Source organism: Myotis myotis, unplaced genomic scaffold (genome assembly GCF_014108235.1).
Source record: "Myotis myotis isolate mMyoMyo1 unplaced genomic scaffold, mMyoMyo1.p scaffold_m19_p_1, whole genome shotgun sequence".
Taxonomy (NCBI): Eukaryota; Metazoa; Chordata; class Mammalia; order Chiroptera; family Vespertilionidae; genus Myotis; species Myotis myotis.
In genome coordinates this window covers 22755823-22772505 of record NW_023416313.1, presented here as the reverse complement: position 1 = coordinate 22772505, position 16683 = coordinate 22755823, and the positions used below count along the sequence as shown (strand labels likewise).

The 16683-nt window shown below is 46.3% G+C and overlaps 1 protein-coding gene across 1 annotated transcript in view; it reads right to left on the bottom strand.

Annotated features, from left to right (window-relative positions):
* NWD2 (NACHT and WD repeat domain containing 2) overlaps positions 1–14102 on the bottom strand; it is a 148225-nt gene extending 134123 nt beyond the window's left edge. The window contains exon 1 of the mRNA XM_036331078.1: positions 13109–14102. Coding sequence (XP_036186971.1) covers positions 13109–13259 — 151 coding nt within the window. The 5' untranslated portion in view covers positions 13260–14102. The remainder of the gene's footprint in view (positions 1–13108) is intronic.
* Between the last annotated feature and the right edge of the window lie 2581 nt (positions 14103–16683).

Genomic DNA, 16683 nt, shown 5'->3' with positions numbered 1-16683 from the left:
TCCTGCTGCCCAGCCCCTGCATCTGTTCTCTGATACCTGAAGCCACACTTCATGTGGTAGAGCTGGCTGCTCCCACTCCCTGTACCCAAAAGTGACCTCAGCCGACAATGTCTCATATGACATCTATCCCAAGCCTCTGGGACTCAGGGACAAATTTCTCAGGCAGCAGTTCTGGCCCTGGCCTTGGGTTCTAGTCCTGACCACAGCTTTGTATCTTGTCTCAGTTCCACCTTATGACTAGGGGCTGGGATTCCACCTTTTACTAGATGCTTCCTATTCTCTGCCTCCATCCCCATATTCCCCATCTCAGGATGGGGATCTTGTGCCCACACCTCATTTTACCTTCATACTTTGCACCTACCTGAACTCCTGCAATTATTAGCTGAGAAAATTCCTGAGCTATTCTTCTGATACTCAAGGAAACTCCATTTCAGCATATACTTTTCTCATTTGCTGAGTAACTGTTGACATCAGATTCTCTGGTACCAAATGCTTTCTCTTCAAAAACGGTTCCTCTCTTGGATCTGGACTGGTTCTCATCACCCACAGCTGGACCAGCTCCCCACCAGCTACTAGAGTAGACGGGTTCTATTTCCAGATTTGGTGCATCTTGGTCTTAAGCCTTTCGACTAAATCAACCAGCTCATGCCTGACTGGGAGTCAGGATGGACAGTTTGATTCCAATTATTCTAACTGGCCTTCGCACATAAGCATCCCTCTCACAACCACAGTGCTTGTGTTTTTAGTAGTTGTGGACGGATGAGTCTAAAGACTAAAGACAGCAGTAAGTATCTCTTACTTCCTTTATAACTCTCCACACCAACCAGTTAGGACTTCAGTTGTATACAGTGGGTATCTAAAAAATATTGCAGTGAATGCTTAGGATAAAAGCTGAAGGAAATACATTCAGTGGAAAGAATCTCTGAATGACATGACACATAATGGATCAGATTAAGCATTATGAAGGATACCCTCTCAATTCTGTGCTTTCATTTCTGAGTTATATTCTGTAATCACTCTTGGAATAAGACACCTGACATCTGGGCTTTACGCTCTGCTTTGAGTGTACCCATGTCAAAGTCTCTGATATATTTTGGATTGAAAATGAGATTTCAAGGAAGTATTTCATTAGAAGTGGGTATTATTCTGTTTGAACTGCGTCCAAAGCTGCTGTATTTTATCCTTTTATTAACTTTCTGTCACACAACTCCTTTTTCTAATTATACATCAGACAACATATTTTAATTTGCCAAATGAATCTTGTTTGGTTTCAACCAAAAATATGATGAAAACTAAAGCTTGAAGAAACAATACAAAGGTGTCTATCTTTAAGGAAGTAACCCACTTTCTTCTTGATTGATGGTACATAACTCAGCATCTACTGTGTACTTTTGAGACACCCACTACAAGTTTTACATTTATTTAAATCGTATGACCAGTAAGAGCAAAACCTAAAAGAATTTTTGAGCTGAAAAGAACTTCCCAGTTGCTTTGTAGATAAATCCGTTACTCTGTAGGAACTGCATCATTTCCCATTTTAAAAGGTGTTTGTGAGTTTGCACCTGATGTTCTCAGTTGTCTATTGCTGCATATCACTCTACCCCAAAGCTCAGTGGTTTAAAGCAACTCATTATTTGTAAGAGAGATGAAGTGACTTTTCCCAAGGCTGTGTTGAGCACTTCCCCTATAAAAGTATTCTGATGCTGATACCTAATATAGGTCTTGCTTTTATATATAAGGTATGTCATACCTTATAGCTCGCTGCATTCTCTTCTTTGTGTTAACACATTGTGGACCAGTAGTTTTACCACTAGCTTTACCCAGTGGCCAGATAAGTTTCTATTGAACGAGTATAAAACACATTTTACATAAATATTAAAGGCATGCTTTAAATACCCATTGCATTTTGAAGTTATTTATTACACGTTCTTACAGGCTAATATCTTTTTAAAGTATGATACTTTGTAAAACACTGTGTAATATGAAGTGGAACTAAACACAGCTGGCAAATTCTCCCGATCCATCCGCAATGTGTTAAGATGCTTGACTGTGATGTAATTTGGGTTATGTCAAACTGGATATCTCATTTAAAGGATCCTAAGTAACCAAAGGATTCCATGGTGCACAAATGTCAAAACTCTCAAGCTATCCATGCCAGGGAGAAGCCTTCCTTCCCCTAGCATCAGACTCCTGGGCCCTCCTTTACCTCCTCACCTGCCATTTCCAGATCTGGGGTGGGGGGCGTAAGGGGTCACTAACTTGACTGGAAAATGTTGGAAGAATAAACCCACAAGCTCAACTCGCCTGTTCTCTTGTTCCTCTGGGGACTGTCCTGTCCACAGAGCGGGTGGGTTAGCCTCCCCTCCAGGCTCCATGTTTCAGGGGGCGGACGGTCTGGAGGCCCCCCCTGCATATGTGAGTGGGAGAATGTCTAATTCTGGTGTTTCGTATGAGGAAGCACAAAAGCATTCTCCATTGTTATCTTTATCAGTAAAATCGGGATATTCTGGCCTCCTATCTGCAAGCTCCCTGATACTTTTTCTCAGTTTAGAATTTGGGAGGCTGTGGAAGGGTGCCATTTACGAAGTCAGTGTCCACCCTTGACAACTTACCTTTTCATCAATGACTATGAGGATTAACACTGGGTTAGCACTGTGCCAGGCTACTAGTTGACTCGCTTGCCGTGCATTATACCATTTAATCTAGTTATGACAAAGGTCAAGAAACTACACACCATAACTGGGGGCTCACTGCTTTCGAAGTGGGCCACCGCTAAGCCCTGCTCTTCCCTGAATGCACGTGCCTCCCCTCACCTTCAGGGATAGGGCTGCTTCTCTCCTGGTGGTTCTAGGCTCGCCTTAGGCCCTGCACAGAGAATGCAGCGACAGTGACATTGTGCACCTCCAAGCCCAGGCCTGAAGCAGCTGCCATTTCCCTTTCCTGGGAGGCCAATCCCCATATAATAAATCCTGGGCTAGAGTGCCGGGGTCCAACCCCAGCGGGTCCAGGGGTCCCCAAAGGTGTGGACGGAGTCGGCGAAGAAGGAAGGACACGGAGACAGCATTCAGTTGATCAGCAGCCTAGCCAGGATCTCTAGCCAGGATCTCCAGCCAAGTTCTGGTCTGGATCTCCAGCGAAGTTCTGCTTAGGATCTCCAGCCAGGTTCTGTGTCCATGTTCTCTTGCTAGGTTCTCCAGGTTCTCCAGCCAGGTTCTGTAGCCATGTTCCCTCGCTAGGTTCTCCAGCCAGGTTCAGTTACCAGGTTCTAGTCAGGTTCTCTTGCCAATTTCTGTAGTCAGGTTCAGTCCAGGATCTTTTGCCATGTTCTCTCGCTAGGTTCTGTCTCTAGGTTCTGAGGCCAGTTTCTGTCCAGGATCTTTTGCCATGTTCTCTCCAGCGAAGTTCTTCTGTCTCTAGAGAACGTTCTGTGTAGGTTCTGTGCCTAGGTTCTGTCTCTCTTGGTTCTGTCTTCTTACATCTGTATTTATACCAGTTGATTCAATCCTATCAATCTCTATTCCAAAGGTTAGGGTGTTTCTTATCTCCATTCCAGGGAGTAAAGATTATGTAGCTTAAGCATGATTGTTCGTAGTTAAAGTGATTAATTACCCGCCTGGTACTTAGTTAAGAGGTTTTATTCCCTCCCTAACTTCAGGGGAAAAATCCCTACCTGGGGAAACAACCTTTCTCAGAGACCTTGGTTAAAACACATAGTGCCAAGAAGGTGAGCAAACATATTAAGAACAGTATGCCATATATGCCAGGTCCCTTGAAACAGCAAGCATGGACCGGCTCCCGGCACTAGAGTCCTGAATGATGAGAGAAAAACTGGAGAGAGCGATCCCACAGGGAGGAGCACCAAGGAGGGTGAAACCTCCTCCCACCACCAGCGCCACCCAGATGTGTAGCTGAACGCAGCCAAGTGAGTGACTAGTGCCTGTGGAACGGAAGTCTCTCCCTTCCTCCGCAGGCCAAGTCCGGCCCCAATTCCCAGGCATTCAATTGTGAGAAATGAAACATCTTTGTTTTAAGTCACTAAGCCAGCAAAAGACAATTGAAACAGAAATACAATTCAAACCTGCAGACATCTGCCCTTTAAAATGGCAAATGGTGTCATTGCCGCAGTGTAACAAGAATTTCAAAAGATCTGCCGATGATTTATTAAACCATAGGGCCGCGATCTATTTGTATGTAGCATCCCTATATGGTCCTAGTCATGCTTTCTTTTAAATGTCACTCTAAATGAGCCACCTTTGGACAAATGCTAATATCACCTCAAAACATCGCTCCATTCTTATCCAATGGGGTAAAAGCTCTTTGTTGAATAATCTCTCTCTACTGCCTGCAGAGACTTCATCCATCCTCGCTTTGCCTCATATCTGGTTATGATGTGAAAGTTTCTATACCCTGGCTCTCTATCCATTCCTCCAAGGAGCCCTCCCAACCCCTCTAACTCCTTGGTGTCTCTTTAAGGCTCTTCTCATATTTTAGCACAGAGCTCATCACATGTGTTACCTTATTTATGTCAACCCCTGAGAGCAGAGCCCCGCCTGCTTCCTAAGCACCAGAACAGCACTCCACATGGAGTAGGTGCTTCATGCATCTTTACTGGTTGGACAAGTGAATGAGTGAAAGCCCCTGCTTCCCCCAGGCTAGAGACTGTGTCTTGGTTTTGAGTCTCCATTCCCACTTCCATCCATTCTCCTCATGATATAGAGGCTGGAAGCCTGAAGTTCCCAGGTTTACTTTTCACCAGGGTCCCAGTGCAATTCTGGTTCTGCCAGAGGGATGTAGCTGCATGAGATCTGGAGGCAAAGCAAGCTGGGAAACTCCCTGGCCACCAGCTGTAGGCGGTGTAGTTCAGTTTTAGCAGATGCGCATGTTTGTAGAAGCTGGCCAGCTACCCAGTATCAACTGTGACACCAGCAGGGGCTTCTGCAGTTTCCTGCCCTCTGGGTGATGGCTTTGGCAATTCTCCTAAGTGCCTAGTGATGCCCCTTCATTCCTCAGACCCTTACAATGATTTTCCAGAGCACCTAGTTCCCCGATTTAACTGGAGTGATTCCTGTTTTCCTACTGAGTTCTAACTGACAGGCTCTACATACCGCATTCCTTGAGGGCTGGAAAAGCCTTATTCATCTTTGCAAGCTCACACCTGAATAGTGTCTGCATCACAATAGACACTAGTAATAAAGAAGATAATAAGAACAATAGTAAATGCTTATGTAATGTTTACTATGTGCCCAATACTGTGCTAAGTGCTTAATATCTATTAGCTTATTTAATCTAGTCAATAACCCTGCAAGGCAGGTGCTATTAATGTCCTCTTTTATACATAAGGAAACTGAGAACAGAAGAGCTAAGCAACTTACTCAAGAAATCAGTTTGTCCTAGCTGGTTTGGCTCATTGGATAGAGCATCGGCCTGTGGACTGAGGGGTCCCAGGTTCGATTCCAGTCAAGGGCACATGCCTGGGTTGTGGGCTTGATCTCCAGTAGGGGGGCATGCAGGAGGCAACCAATCAATGATTCTCTCTCATCACTGATGTTTCTATCTCTCTCTCCCTCTCCCTTCCTCTCTGAAATCAATAAAAATAAATTTTTATTTAAAAAAAAGAAAAGAAATCACAGTTTTAAATGGTGGGATGGAGAATCAAACCCAGAGAGTCTGGCTCTCAAGTCTGTATTTGTAGCTAATATTCTCTTCCTGCCTGAAAAATGGTTGCTGAATGATTTGAAAATACAACCTCTATAATTTTAGAACTCATTTATTAATATATCCTATTTGCATTTATTGTAAAATAATTCAGGATATTCTTCAAGAATCTTACCTTTTAAAGATGTTCCTGGGGCATGAATCATTTTTTCTGTGCTCAACTGCATTTTTTTCTGATTACTTATAAAAATGAAAGAACGAAACAAAATAGGGATACTTGGAAATAATGTTGCAGAAAAAGAAGAACCATGATGAAGCCTGGCCAGTGTGGCTCAATGGTTGAGCATAGACCTATGAGCCAGGAGGTCATGATTTGATTCCCGGTCAGGGCACATGCCCAGGTCACGGGCATGAACCCCAGAAGGAGGCAGTCAAATGATGAGTTTCTCTCATCATTGATGTTTCTCTTTCTCTCTCCCTCTCTGAATTATATATATATATTTTATATTTATATATTTTAAATATATATATTATTTTATATATATATATTTTACATATATATATATTTTGAAACCATGGTGAAGAACAATCAGGTTTCACATGAATTTTTTCAGCACATCTTTCTGCCTCTTGTCTGGGAGCATTTTCTAAAGCAAATGGCCACTGGTTGTAGCCACAGTAGGGAAAACATTTCTCTCTTCACTGTGGCTTCTGCAAAAACGGAGAACAAGCCTTTCCACTGGGAATCCAAAGACACGGGGTAGATTTTCAGGGAGGATGCAAAGACATGTATAATGAAAAATGTGCTTGGGAACTGACTGAGCATCTGATCACTGTTATTGTGGACAAAGTCCACAACCCTCAAAGATGCATACATCTGCACAGGGGAATGCACAAACATAGATGTTAGAGTCTTCTCCACTCCAGATGCCTGTTGACACATAGAGGGAGATCCATGAGTATAGTGGGCCCTGGGCAGGGTCATCCCTTACTCTTCAGGGGACAAGAGTCTTAATCTGATGGATGCATTTGGAAGGAAAATCTGAGCACAAGGAGCCCAGCCCTTTTGTTCTCTCTTGTAAGTAAACCTGTCATTCTTTCCTGCTCCTCCATGTCTTAAATGTTAAAGGAGTCAACTCTGTCCACTGGTGGTGGGGAGCAGTTCTGTGCCCTGCCCATTACTGGTACTGACTGGAAGGCTAAGTCTGTGCAATTCTGGAAACACACTTGTCTAGGTAAAAGCCACATCTCCCGATAAAAGTCCACAGTTCTTACTTGTAATTCCAAAATTCCCAAAGTGCTGAGAACAAAAAATTTCCCCCAATTCATCTGGCAGCCAAAGCTGAAGTGATCTGAGTCCTTGGTAACAATACTGGCCTTAACTGACATAAGCTACTCAGGCTTTATTATGCCACTTAGAGCTTTGTGTCCCGCACAATAGCCAGTAATTCCATGTGTCTAGGAAAATGTAAATAGATTACAATGAAATAATACTAAAAATTCATATTCTTAATCATACTAAACACATTTCAAAACTTCAATAGCCTTTTGTAACTACCATATAGGACAACACAGATGAAGGCCCTTCCAACACTGTGGAAAATTCTATTGTACAGCACTTAGAGGGGGTGGGTACATGTTTCCTTAGAGACCTTTTATACTTGACTATGGGGTATTACTCCAGACCCCATATAATAAGCAGTGTACGCACCATTACCCCCAATCTCAAATATTTGCAATTCCAAAATCACATCTGGCTCAAAGGATCACAGACAGAACTTGTGGCTTTGCATCTGTTTTAAATCAGTAATAAAGGCAATATTCTGGTTTTCCTTCTGATTTAGATTTTACCAGCTCTGGACTGAATGTTCGTGTGGCCCAAAGTCATATATTGAAGCCCTAACCCCAAATGCCTTGATATTTTGGGGTGAGGCCTTTGGGAGGTAATTAGGTTTAGGTGAAGGCATGAGGGTGGGGCACCCATTAAGGGATTAGTATCCTCCGAAGAAAAGGAAAAAGAAAGAGCTGAACTCCTTTTCCTCTGCACCTGAGGACACAATGAGAAGATGACCAGCTGAGAACCAGGAAGGGGGCTCTTATCAGGAACAGAATCTGCCAGCACCTTGATCTTGGGCTTGAACTGTGAGAAATAAATGTCTATTGTTGAATCCTCTCAGTCTATGGTACTTTGTTATAGCAGCCTGAGCTAAAACATTACCTTATTCTAAATTGGTTAAAAACTGAGGCAGGGAAGAGGAATATTGTTTATCAGGCCTCCTTGAATTCCAATAATAGGAAGAGGATTGTGTAGGCTCCTCTCCTCTGCATGTTCATGGACAATTCAAGCTACTCACAGTGGAAGATCCATGAACTGGGGCAATGCTATTGCCTCTCCCACACTGGTTTCATCGGTAGGGATTGGTCTGATGCAGATAACCCTTTAGAGAGAACCACGCTCATTAGTGTCCAGAACATTCTGAAATTTTATTGGAGGCTGAGTCAGGACAGACAAGTTCCCTTCCTACTATTTAGTTTCTCTTGGCTGTCAGGCTTCAAGAGTAAGGAGAGCACTCATCCACGATATTTAGCTTACATTCTTGTCTATATGGAGGTACGATATCTCATAGAAATCTGGCATAAACCTAGCCTGGGTCAAGTAGTACCAAGAGAGATGTTTTGAGTCCCCTGTAGGCTGGCTCTACCTTGTTTCATTCTGCTATATGATTTCAGGCAAGTAGCTTAATCTGGTGTAGCCTCAGTTTTCTCATCTGGAAAATAGGGACAACACTCTCTGGTCCACCATCCTCACTGGCTTTGAGGATGGAAATCAAAATTAAAATACTGAATGAGCCAATATATGGGAAAGTAAGTTTTCCATTCTAAAAATATGTGTTATCTTTATTACTGATGGGAAATGCCACACTGCCTGGTGAAGCAATACCTATTAAAACAATCATCTAAGTGAGAGAGACCCTGGCAGGATTCTTAAAAGTACTGCTATGAGTTCAACAAAAAGAAGCTTTTATTTAGAGCATAAATTGGATTTCCACTTGTAAAGGGAAGCATGAGGTAGTGTTCTTTGTCTTAATTTGACAGTAGAAAGGTTCTTGAGTATTGGCCAAGAATCTAATATTGGATTGTACCAAAACAAACCACTTGCTTCCTGAATTGTATCCATAAAGATCTCACGGTAAAATGCTGCCTCTGAGAGAGCATTTACCACGAGTGCAAGTCTTCACATTAAGGTAAAAAATACCCATTTCTGTCTTCTCTATTCAACATACCTTTGGCTCTCCATGTGGATACAAGTTGAGGTCCTGCCCCTATTGAAACTCCTCAGGTAAGCTTCACATTTCTGATCTTTTTTTTTTTTTAATTAAATCTTTATTGTTCAGATTATTACATTTGTTCCTCTTTTTCCCCCCCATAACTCCCCTCCTCCCAGTTCCCACCCCACCCTCCGCCCTCACTCCCCACCCACTGTCCTCATCCATAGGTGCACGATTTTTGTCCAGTCTCTTCCCGCATCTCCCACACCCCTTCCCCCACCAAGAATAGTCAGTCCATTCCCTTTCTATGTCCCTGATTCTATTATGATCACCAGATTATTTGTTCACTTGATTCTTAGATTCACTTGTTGATAGATGCATGTTTGTTGTTCATAATTTGTATCTTTACCTTTTTCTTCCTCTTCCTCTTCTTAAAGGATACCTTTCAGCATTTCATATAATCCTGGTTTGGTGGTGATGAACTCCTTTAGCTTTTCCTTATCTGTGAAGCTCTTTATCTGACCTTCAGTTCTGAATAAAGTTGCTGGATAAAGTAATCTTGGTTGTAGGTTCTTGGTATTCATAACTTTGAATATTTCTTGTCACTCTCTTCTGGCCTGCATGGTTTCTGTTGAGAAATCAGCTGACAGTTGTATGGGTATTCCCTTGTAGGTAACTGAGTTTCTTTCTCTTGCTGCTTTTAGGATTTTCTCTTTGTCTTTTGCTCTTGGCATTTTAATTATGATGTGTCTTGGTGTGGTCCTCTTTGGAGTCCTTTTGTTTGTGGTTCTCTGCGCTTCCTGGACCTTTAAGTCTATTTCTTTCACCAGGTGGGGGAAGTTTTCTGTCATTATTTCTTCAAATAGGTTTTCAATATCTTGCTCTCTCTCATCTTCTGGCACCCCTATAATTCTGATGTTGGTACGCTTGAAGCTGTCCCAGAGGCTCCTTACACTATCTTCGTATTTTTGAATTCTTTTTTCATTTTGCTTTTCCAGTTGGGTGTTTTTTGCTTCTTCGCATTTCAAATCTTTGACTTGATTCTTGCGCTCCTCTGGTCTGCTGTTGGGAGTCTGTACAGTATTCTTTATTTCAGTCAGTGTATGCTTAATTTCTAGTTGGTTCTTTATCATAATATCGAGGGTCTCATTAGATTTCTTGTAGATCTCATTAAGTTTATCGGCAGCTTCTAGACAGTTCTTGAGAGACCTTAAAAGTGTGGTTCTGAACTCTATATCTTCCATTGACAATTTTGTCCTGTTTCTTTGTCTCCGCATTTTTTTTATGCTTTCTTGGTGCACCCCCTAGTGGTCTTTGTGTGCAGTCTTGTTGTAGTTAAGCCTTGATTGTTGTAGTTAATACTGGGGGGATTTGACCTCCAGGCCAACTGGCTGTGAGAGTCAGCTGTGTCTGCCTGGGAAAACTTCTGTCCTCTGGGGAGGTGCTAATCTAGCGTTTGCCTGAGGCTATCTGGCAAATGGCTCTGTGCAGGGCTTGGGCGGGGCGGGTCACACGGGATCAAACAGGGCGGGCTGAGCGAGCAATTATGGCTGCTCTCAGTTCCGTCCCTAGGGGCTCTGCCTCACAGAGTCCCAGCAACCGCTGCAAACCTCGGAGAGAAAGCTGCCTTCGAGTTCCGACAGAAGCCAGACAGTCCCGCTTCTCCCATTTGAGTCTGGGTCCCTAGAGACTCGCCCGGATCTGGAGCTCAGAGTCTGAAACTCCCTCCCGATTGAAAACAACAACCGCGCCCTCCGCCGCCAGCCCACTCCGCGTGCACTCCGCACCTGAGTATTTTACTTCAGCACTGCACCTCTTCTGAGTCTGGGTATGATATTCTCTTTCCTCCTAGTTGTAGAATTTCCCCTCAGCCAGCCTTCCTGTGGTTCTGGATGATGTCCGTTCCGTCTTTTAGGTGTACCCTTGAATTGGCTGTTCGAGGCAGCAATCTCCGGCGTTAACCTATGCCGCCATCTTGGTTCTCCAACTTAGCTTTTAACAGTATCATTATTATTGATTATATTAGGTCCCTCGGCCTGGCCTGCGGGGATTGGGCTGAAACCGGCTCCCCGACATCCCCCAAGGAGTCCCGGATTGCGAGAGGGCGCAGGCCAGGCCGAGGGCTCTGATCTTTTTTTAAAACAATATATTTTTATTGATTTCAGAGAGGAAGGGAGAGAGAGAAACATCAATGAGAGAGAGCGTCATTGATTGGCTGCCTCCTGCACGCTCCTACTGGGGATCAAGCCTGCAACCAGGGCATGTGCCCCTGACCAGAATCAAACCTGGGACCCTGCAGTCCGCAGGCCAACACTCTATCCACTGAGCCAAACCAGCTAGGGTCTCCTGATCTTTTAAGATCAATGTGCAAGCTGCTCAGCTCAAACAGTGACCAGAAGGCATGATCAACTCTCTCCTGTTTGCTTTCCTAAGATTAATAGATGCTAAAGCACTTATTTCAAGAAACTAGAGAATTTGAAGAATTAGGTGGACAGGCTTAAGAAAAATGACATTCATCTTGAAGATTAATTAAATATTTAGCTGACTCAATTTAAATTCATTATTGGTTTTTATCCTAGAAATTACAAACTTAATGAAAAAATTAACTACTGATGATAGGAACAATTTCACTGTGGCTTAGAAGCAACTTACTTAAAGAAAAACAACAATTTAGCTAGTTTTACATCAGCGGATGTAAATACTTTGAGATTTTTTTCAAGCTCAGGAGCATTGAAAATGTTAAGACTAATCATTTTCTAACAATTCTCTCAAACACTTTTACAATGTTTTGACAATATTTTTGAAAACAACAATGGAAACTTAAGTTGCAGAATTTCTTAATCCTTAAACAGGCTGCCTATCTCCACGGTTTTCTTTATCCAGATTAAGGTAAAATCCTGGAGACATATTTGAGGTCAGAGGATTTTGAGTGTACTGTAGCTTTCTAAAACCTTCCTTGCTTATTAACGTCTGTGAAAGTGAGTTGTAAACTGATGAAAGGCCAGTCGGTGTCCTCCCTAAAAAGTACAAGTCCTTCTAAAACTAATTAGAATTAGTTTCTGCTAGTGTTCTTTTTGAAACATGAGTTTTTTTATAGAAAGTTTTTTTTTTTTCTGTTGGTCCTCTCTATATGCTTTTAACAAGCAACCAGAGCCTTGGGTTTTCAAATGATTCTCTATCCAATGATGCTTGTCAACTTCCTTTTTTCCTTTAACTTTTTTGTCAGCCCCCAGGCTTGTTACAGAGAGCAGAAAAAGTTCCTTTCGGATCTCACACGTCTATTCCAGGCTCCGAAAAACTCATCTCACGGCTGACCATGTACTGTTCTGGAAAAAGGCAAATCCTGCAGTTTTATCCAGCTCACATCAAATGCATCCTACTTTTTCTTAACTTACTGAGAAAGAAAGTTAATATTCAGGATGAGAACTAAAGAGCGGTGATGAACAAGGGATTAACCACCCAGAGCTCAGCCGCTGTGATTTGTGAATGTAATAAATCAACAAGTTTGCATTTAGCGCTGACCAGGTGCCCAGCCTTAAACAGTTACACCACTGAAAGGCCAGGTGCTGGAACCGGGACATCAAGCCCAGAACCCAACCAGAAATGGGCTCACCCTGAGCGCTCTACCGCGAAACCAGCCCCCGGCGGATCCCAGGACCCCAAGGCGCGTTTCTTCCCAACCTTTGCGCGGGCCTTCAGTTCACAGGGGTCTCCTCGGCTCCCCAAGGCAAAAAGGGTGCCATCGCACCCGCCAAGGGGCGAGTCTTGGGGAACACTTCACCTCGGCCTGAACAAGTAGCAAAGGAGGGTGCCCTGTTCGGGAACCTGCCGCGGAGAGCTACTACTTACACCTGCGACGGAGAAGAAACCGCTTAAAGAAAGGGAAAAGGGTGGCGGCGGCAGGTTGGAGCTGCCAGAAGCCTCTGCTATGCCTGGGACGTTTCTCAGCTGACCCGGAGGAGTAAGGCGGGGGTAAAATGAGTGTCCTAGGGGTGGTCGGCAGGCAGAGGGGATGAGCGAGGTGAGTAAAAGTGATTCCAATGAAATTCCCACGCGCTCAGGGCAGCCAAGGCTTGAGCTGGAGGAAGGGAGCACCGGGGACGCACGGCGCGCCCGTTCGCCGATCCCGCTGCGCGCACGGACAGAAGGACAGAGGGACGGGCAAAGCCGAGCGAGGGACTTACCTTCAGGGTTGGCGCTGATGAAGACCCGGACGCTGCGGCCCGCGGGCACGAGGTGGGAAGGCAGGGCGGTGAGGTTCCCGGAGAAAGCCGCCCGCCGGAGCGCAGAGTCGCGGGGGCAGGGCAGCTTGGTGCCCGCGCCGGCCGGCCACATCGCCCTTCGGAGGGATCGCCGCCGCCGCCGCCTTCTGCTCCTCGGGTTCCTGCCCGCGATCCGCGGGAACTGCGAGGTCGATCCCCGCAGGCAGCGCGGCTAGAGCCGCTCCGAGCCCGAGGCGCCGCCGGCGAGCTCCCGGGCACACAGCACCGGCCGGCGCGGAGCGGCCATGCGGACCTTTCCTCCGGCCGTAGTCGCCGCCGCCTGCTGCCTCTCCGGGAGTCCGTCTGCGCTCGCGGCCGGAGTTCAGCGCAGCAGCCGGTGGGAGCGGGAGGTCAGCGTGTCGGCGGCTACGAGCGCGGCGCCCCTTTGCGCTGGGAAGCGCCCGCGCCCGTCGCCGAGTCCGCGGCCATCTCCCCGCCCGCGCCCGCCGCGGGAGGAGGGGGCTGTCTAGGAGGCGGGACCGAGCGGGCGAGGGTAGCAGCGCAAACTTTATCTCGGAAAGGCGTCCCGAGTTTATCGGAAGCTGCCTCCCGCGGCTTCAAGGGCGGCGGGGCTGGGGCCTCGGGCTACCCGGGGGCTGGCCCGGCTTCACTGGGGATGATCCCGAGCGCTCACGGCTGCCTCCTTGGCGGAAAGCAGGGAAGACGTTAGCCCGGGATCACCGCTGCTCTGCCCCGTCTCCTAAAGGGCACAGCCGCCCTGAGGATTTTCGGGAAGGCACGCGTGCCGGCGTCAGCGCGTCTGTGCCCAAGTGCCGGGAATACGGCCTCAAAGTTAGACACACGCACCGAGTCCGGCCCCCGAGGGTAGGAAGCATCACATTGCAGAACCTTTTCGGGCGCCTCGGAGGGAGCGTCACCGCCGCCCTGTCGCCGGTGGCGCAGGTGGTCCTGTCCTTCAGCTCCTCTCGCTCCTGAGGCGCAGCGAAGCCGGGGTTTTTATAGGGAAGCTGCGCGACTCACGTGCTCTCCGTCGCGTGGTCGGGGAACCTTTCCAAAAGCGGATCTCTGCCGGGAGCCCTCCGCAGGCCTCTAAGGCTCCAGGGGGTCCTTCCTGCTGCAACGCGGGCGCACTCCAGGGCCATTCCGCCCCCCGAGTGTTTCCTGGGCCCACAGCCTTGAAGATGCCGGGCGCCCTGCGCCTCCTGGCGCGCTCTCCAGGCAGCGCCGTCCCGCCCAAGGGCCCGCAGAATGCAGGTGGTCACGGATTGGGACGGGGTGTGAGAGATCAAGCAGGCGTTGGGCCGATATTTTCAAATTCATGCAAAGCTTGAGTTGGTTCTACCTGACGCTCATCTAAGGTGGACGGCTGGAGGGGTCTGGTCCACGTCCCAGGTGAAGTGAGATGTAAGGAGACCCAGCTGTAAAATTGCCATCTCTGGGCATCACTCCACTGCACCTATGGAAATACTGCAAATCCCAGGACAGGACGGAATGTTTGGTCCCTTCATTGGAGTTTGTTCTCCAAGCCCTTGATTCTGAGCTTTAGGGCAGGAGCTCCACTTTTAGAGAGGAAGAGCAGCTTTTCCAAATCGTAGGGATTGGGGAAGGGGTGGGTGGGCACAGGGCGAAGGCAGTTTAGCTGTCAGTTTCATCCTCTCACCTGGGGCTCTGCAGGCCTGCATTTCTCCTGGGCCCTGCTGGTGGCAGTGAAGGCCTAGGCACTGCTGTTTATTTTGTTGCCCCTCCCCATCCCCAACACACAGTTTCTGGAGCAATCTTGTTGGAGGAATTGGGTCTCTGGGTTTTTAAGGCTGCCTTGCCACTGCGGAGAACCCGGGGCCAGACGGCAGTTCTTACTTTGTAACACTTTGCTGCAAGCCATGAAGAAGCCTAGTCCTACCCAGGCATTTGTTCAACTGATTCCATTTAGCAAATTATCTCCTTCCCCTGCACAGCCTCATTACTGTCAGGTGGGAACTTCTCCAGCAGGAAGGAGGTCTCAGAAAGACCTCCCAATGTCCCAGGAGGTTTGGGCTGAGAGTTCTGGAACAGGTTATGAATATACAGTCTCTAATACAGTATCATCCTTTATGAATATACTGTACTTATTACTGGGGAAAGGAGCCAGGACCACTTTCTGTCTGATCTCAATGTTGTTTATGAGAGTCTGATAGGATTTGCCAGACGGCCAAGGGCCCACCTTCCTTTCTCTCTTCCCCCTATGTATTTGGTGGTTTCTCTCTTAAAACTCACTTTAGCATCTATGTCTCTGACCTTTGCTTCAGATCTCAAAGTGTTGCACTTTCTGAGGATGACTTTGGGATTTTTGGCAGCCTCTATAACCTAATTTACTGTTCTAGACAGGCCGAAGTTTAGCATCTGTCGGTGTCATTGCGGACCAAGGATGCAGAGAGAGAATTTCACGTTAACCGTGCTTTAAAAGGCTCCCTGCACAGCCGGTTTTGCTTCAGGTAGAGAAGGCTACTGTCTTTGGTTTATCAGGGAGGTTTCTACCTAAGGCTACCTGATCACCCACCCACCCCCTCCATACATACATTCTCCTACCTCCTTCCTTCCATGTCTGTTGCTAACATCGGATATTCTAAAGCCAGAGATTCATTCATTAGCATGCAGATGACATAGGGAAGAGTCACCCATGGCGGTAACACTTTGTTATGAATTAACTAGATTTATTCCTCACCCCGAGGAACTGTTGGCTATGGGAGGGGGTGAAGAAACTCAGAAGGGAAGGGAAGGAGCAGGCACGAACGTGGGAGGCAGGCCCAGACTTACAGCTGTGCTTTTATATCTGTTTAAACACTTCACATTTTCTCCTTTTAGGTAAATATTGAACGTGTTATTTATGACTCCCATTTTACTTCCCATGAGAAAAACCAAGGCTCAAAAAAAGAAATGACTTGTCCAAGGTCATATAACCAGTGAATGCTAGAGCCAGGATCCAGGTATTGTGGCCCATCCCAATACTCTTTGCAACACATCACCTCTATATGCTAATTTTGCCCATGTCTGGCCCTGGCTGACATCTTTAATAACCTGGAAAATAGATGTTCAGGAGTGGAAGTCTGGTTATCACTTCTGCTTTCCAATAGGAAGGAAGGTCTATGTCCACAGGATCGCACAGGACTAGACTCTTCCCACTTGTAGAAATTGGTTGGATGATAAAGACTTCCAAATCCTTGTTTTCTTTGGGTCCTGTTCTTTCCTCATAAAACCACAGACAGACCCATTTCATCACTGAAGTTGGTTGAGCAATTTAAAGCATCTAGATATAGCCGTAGCTGGTGTGGCTCAGTTGGTTGGGCTTTGTCCTGGGCACCAAAAGGTTTCTGGTTCAATTCCTGGTCAGGGCACATCCCTGGGTTTCAGGCTCAGTCCTCAGTAGGGGGCATGCAGGAGGCAGCCAATCAAGGTTCCACTTTCACATCAATGTTTCTCTCTCTCTCTCTCTCTCTCTCTTTCTCTCTCTAAATATCAATAAGAAATCTTTTTTAAAAAGCATCTAGAAATCTATCCTA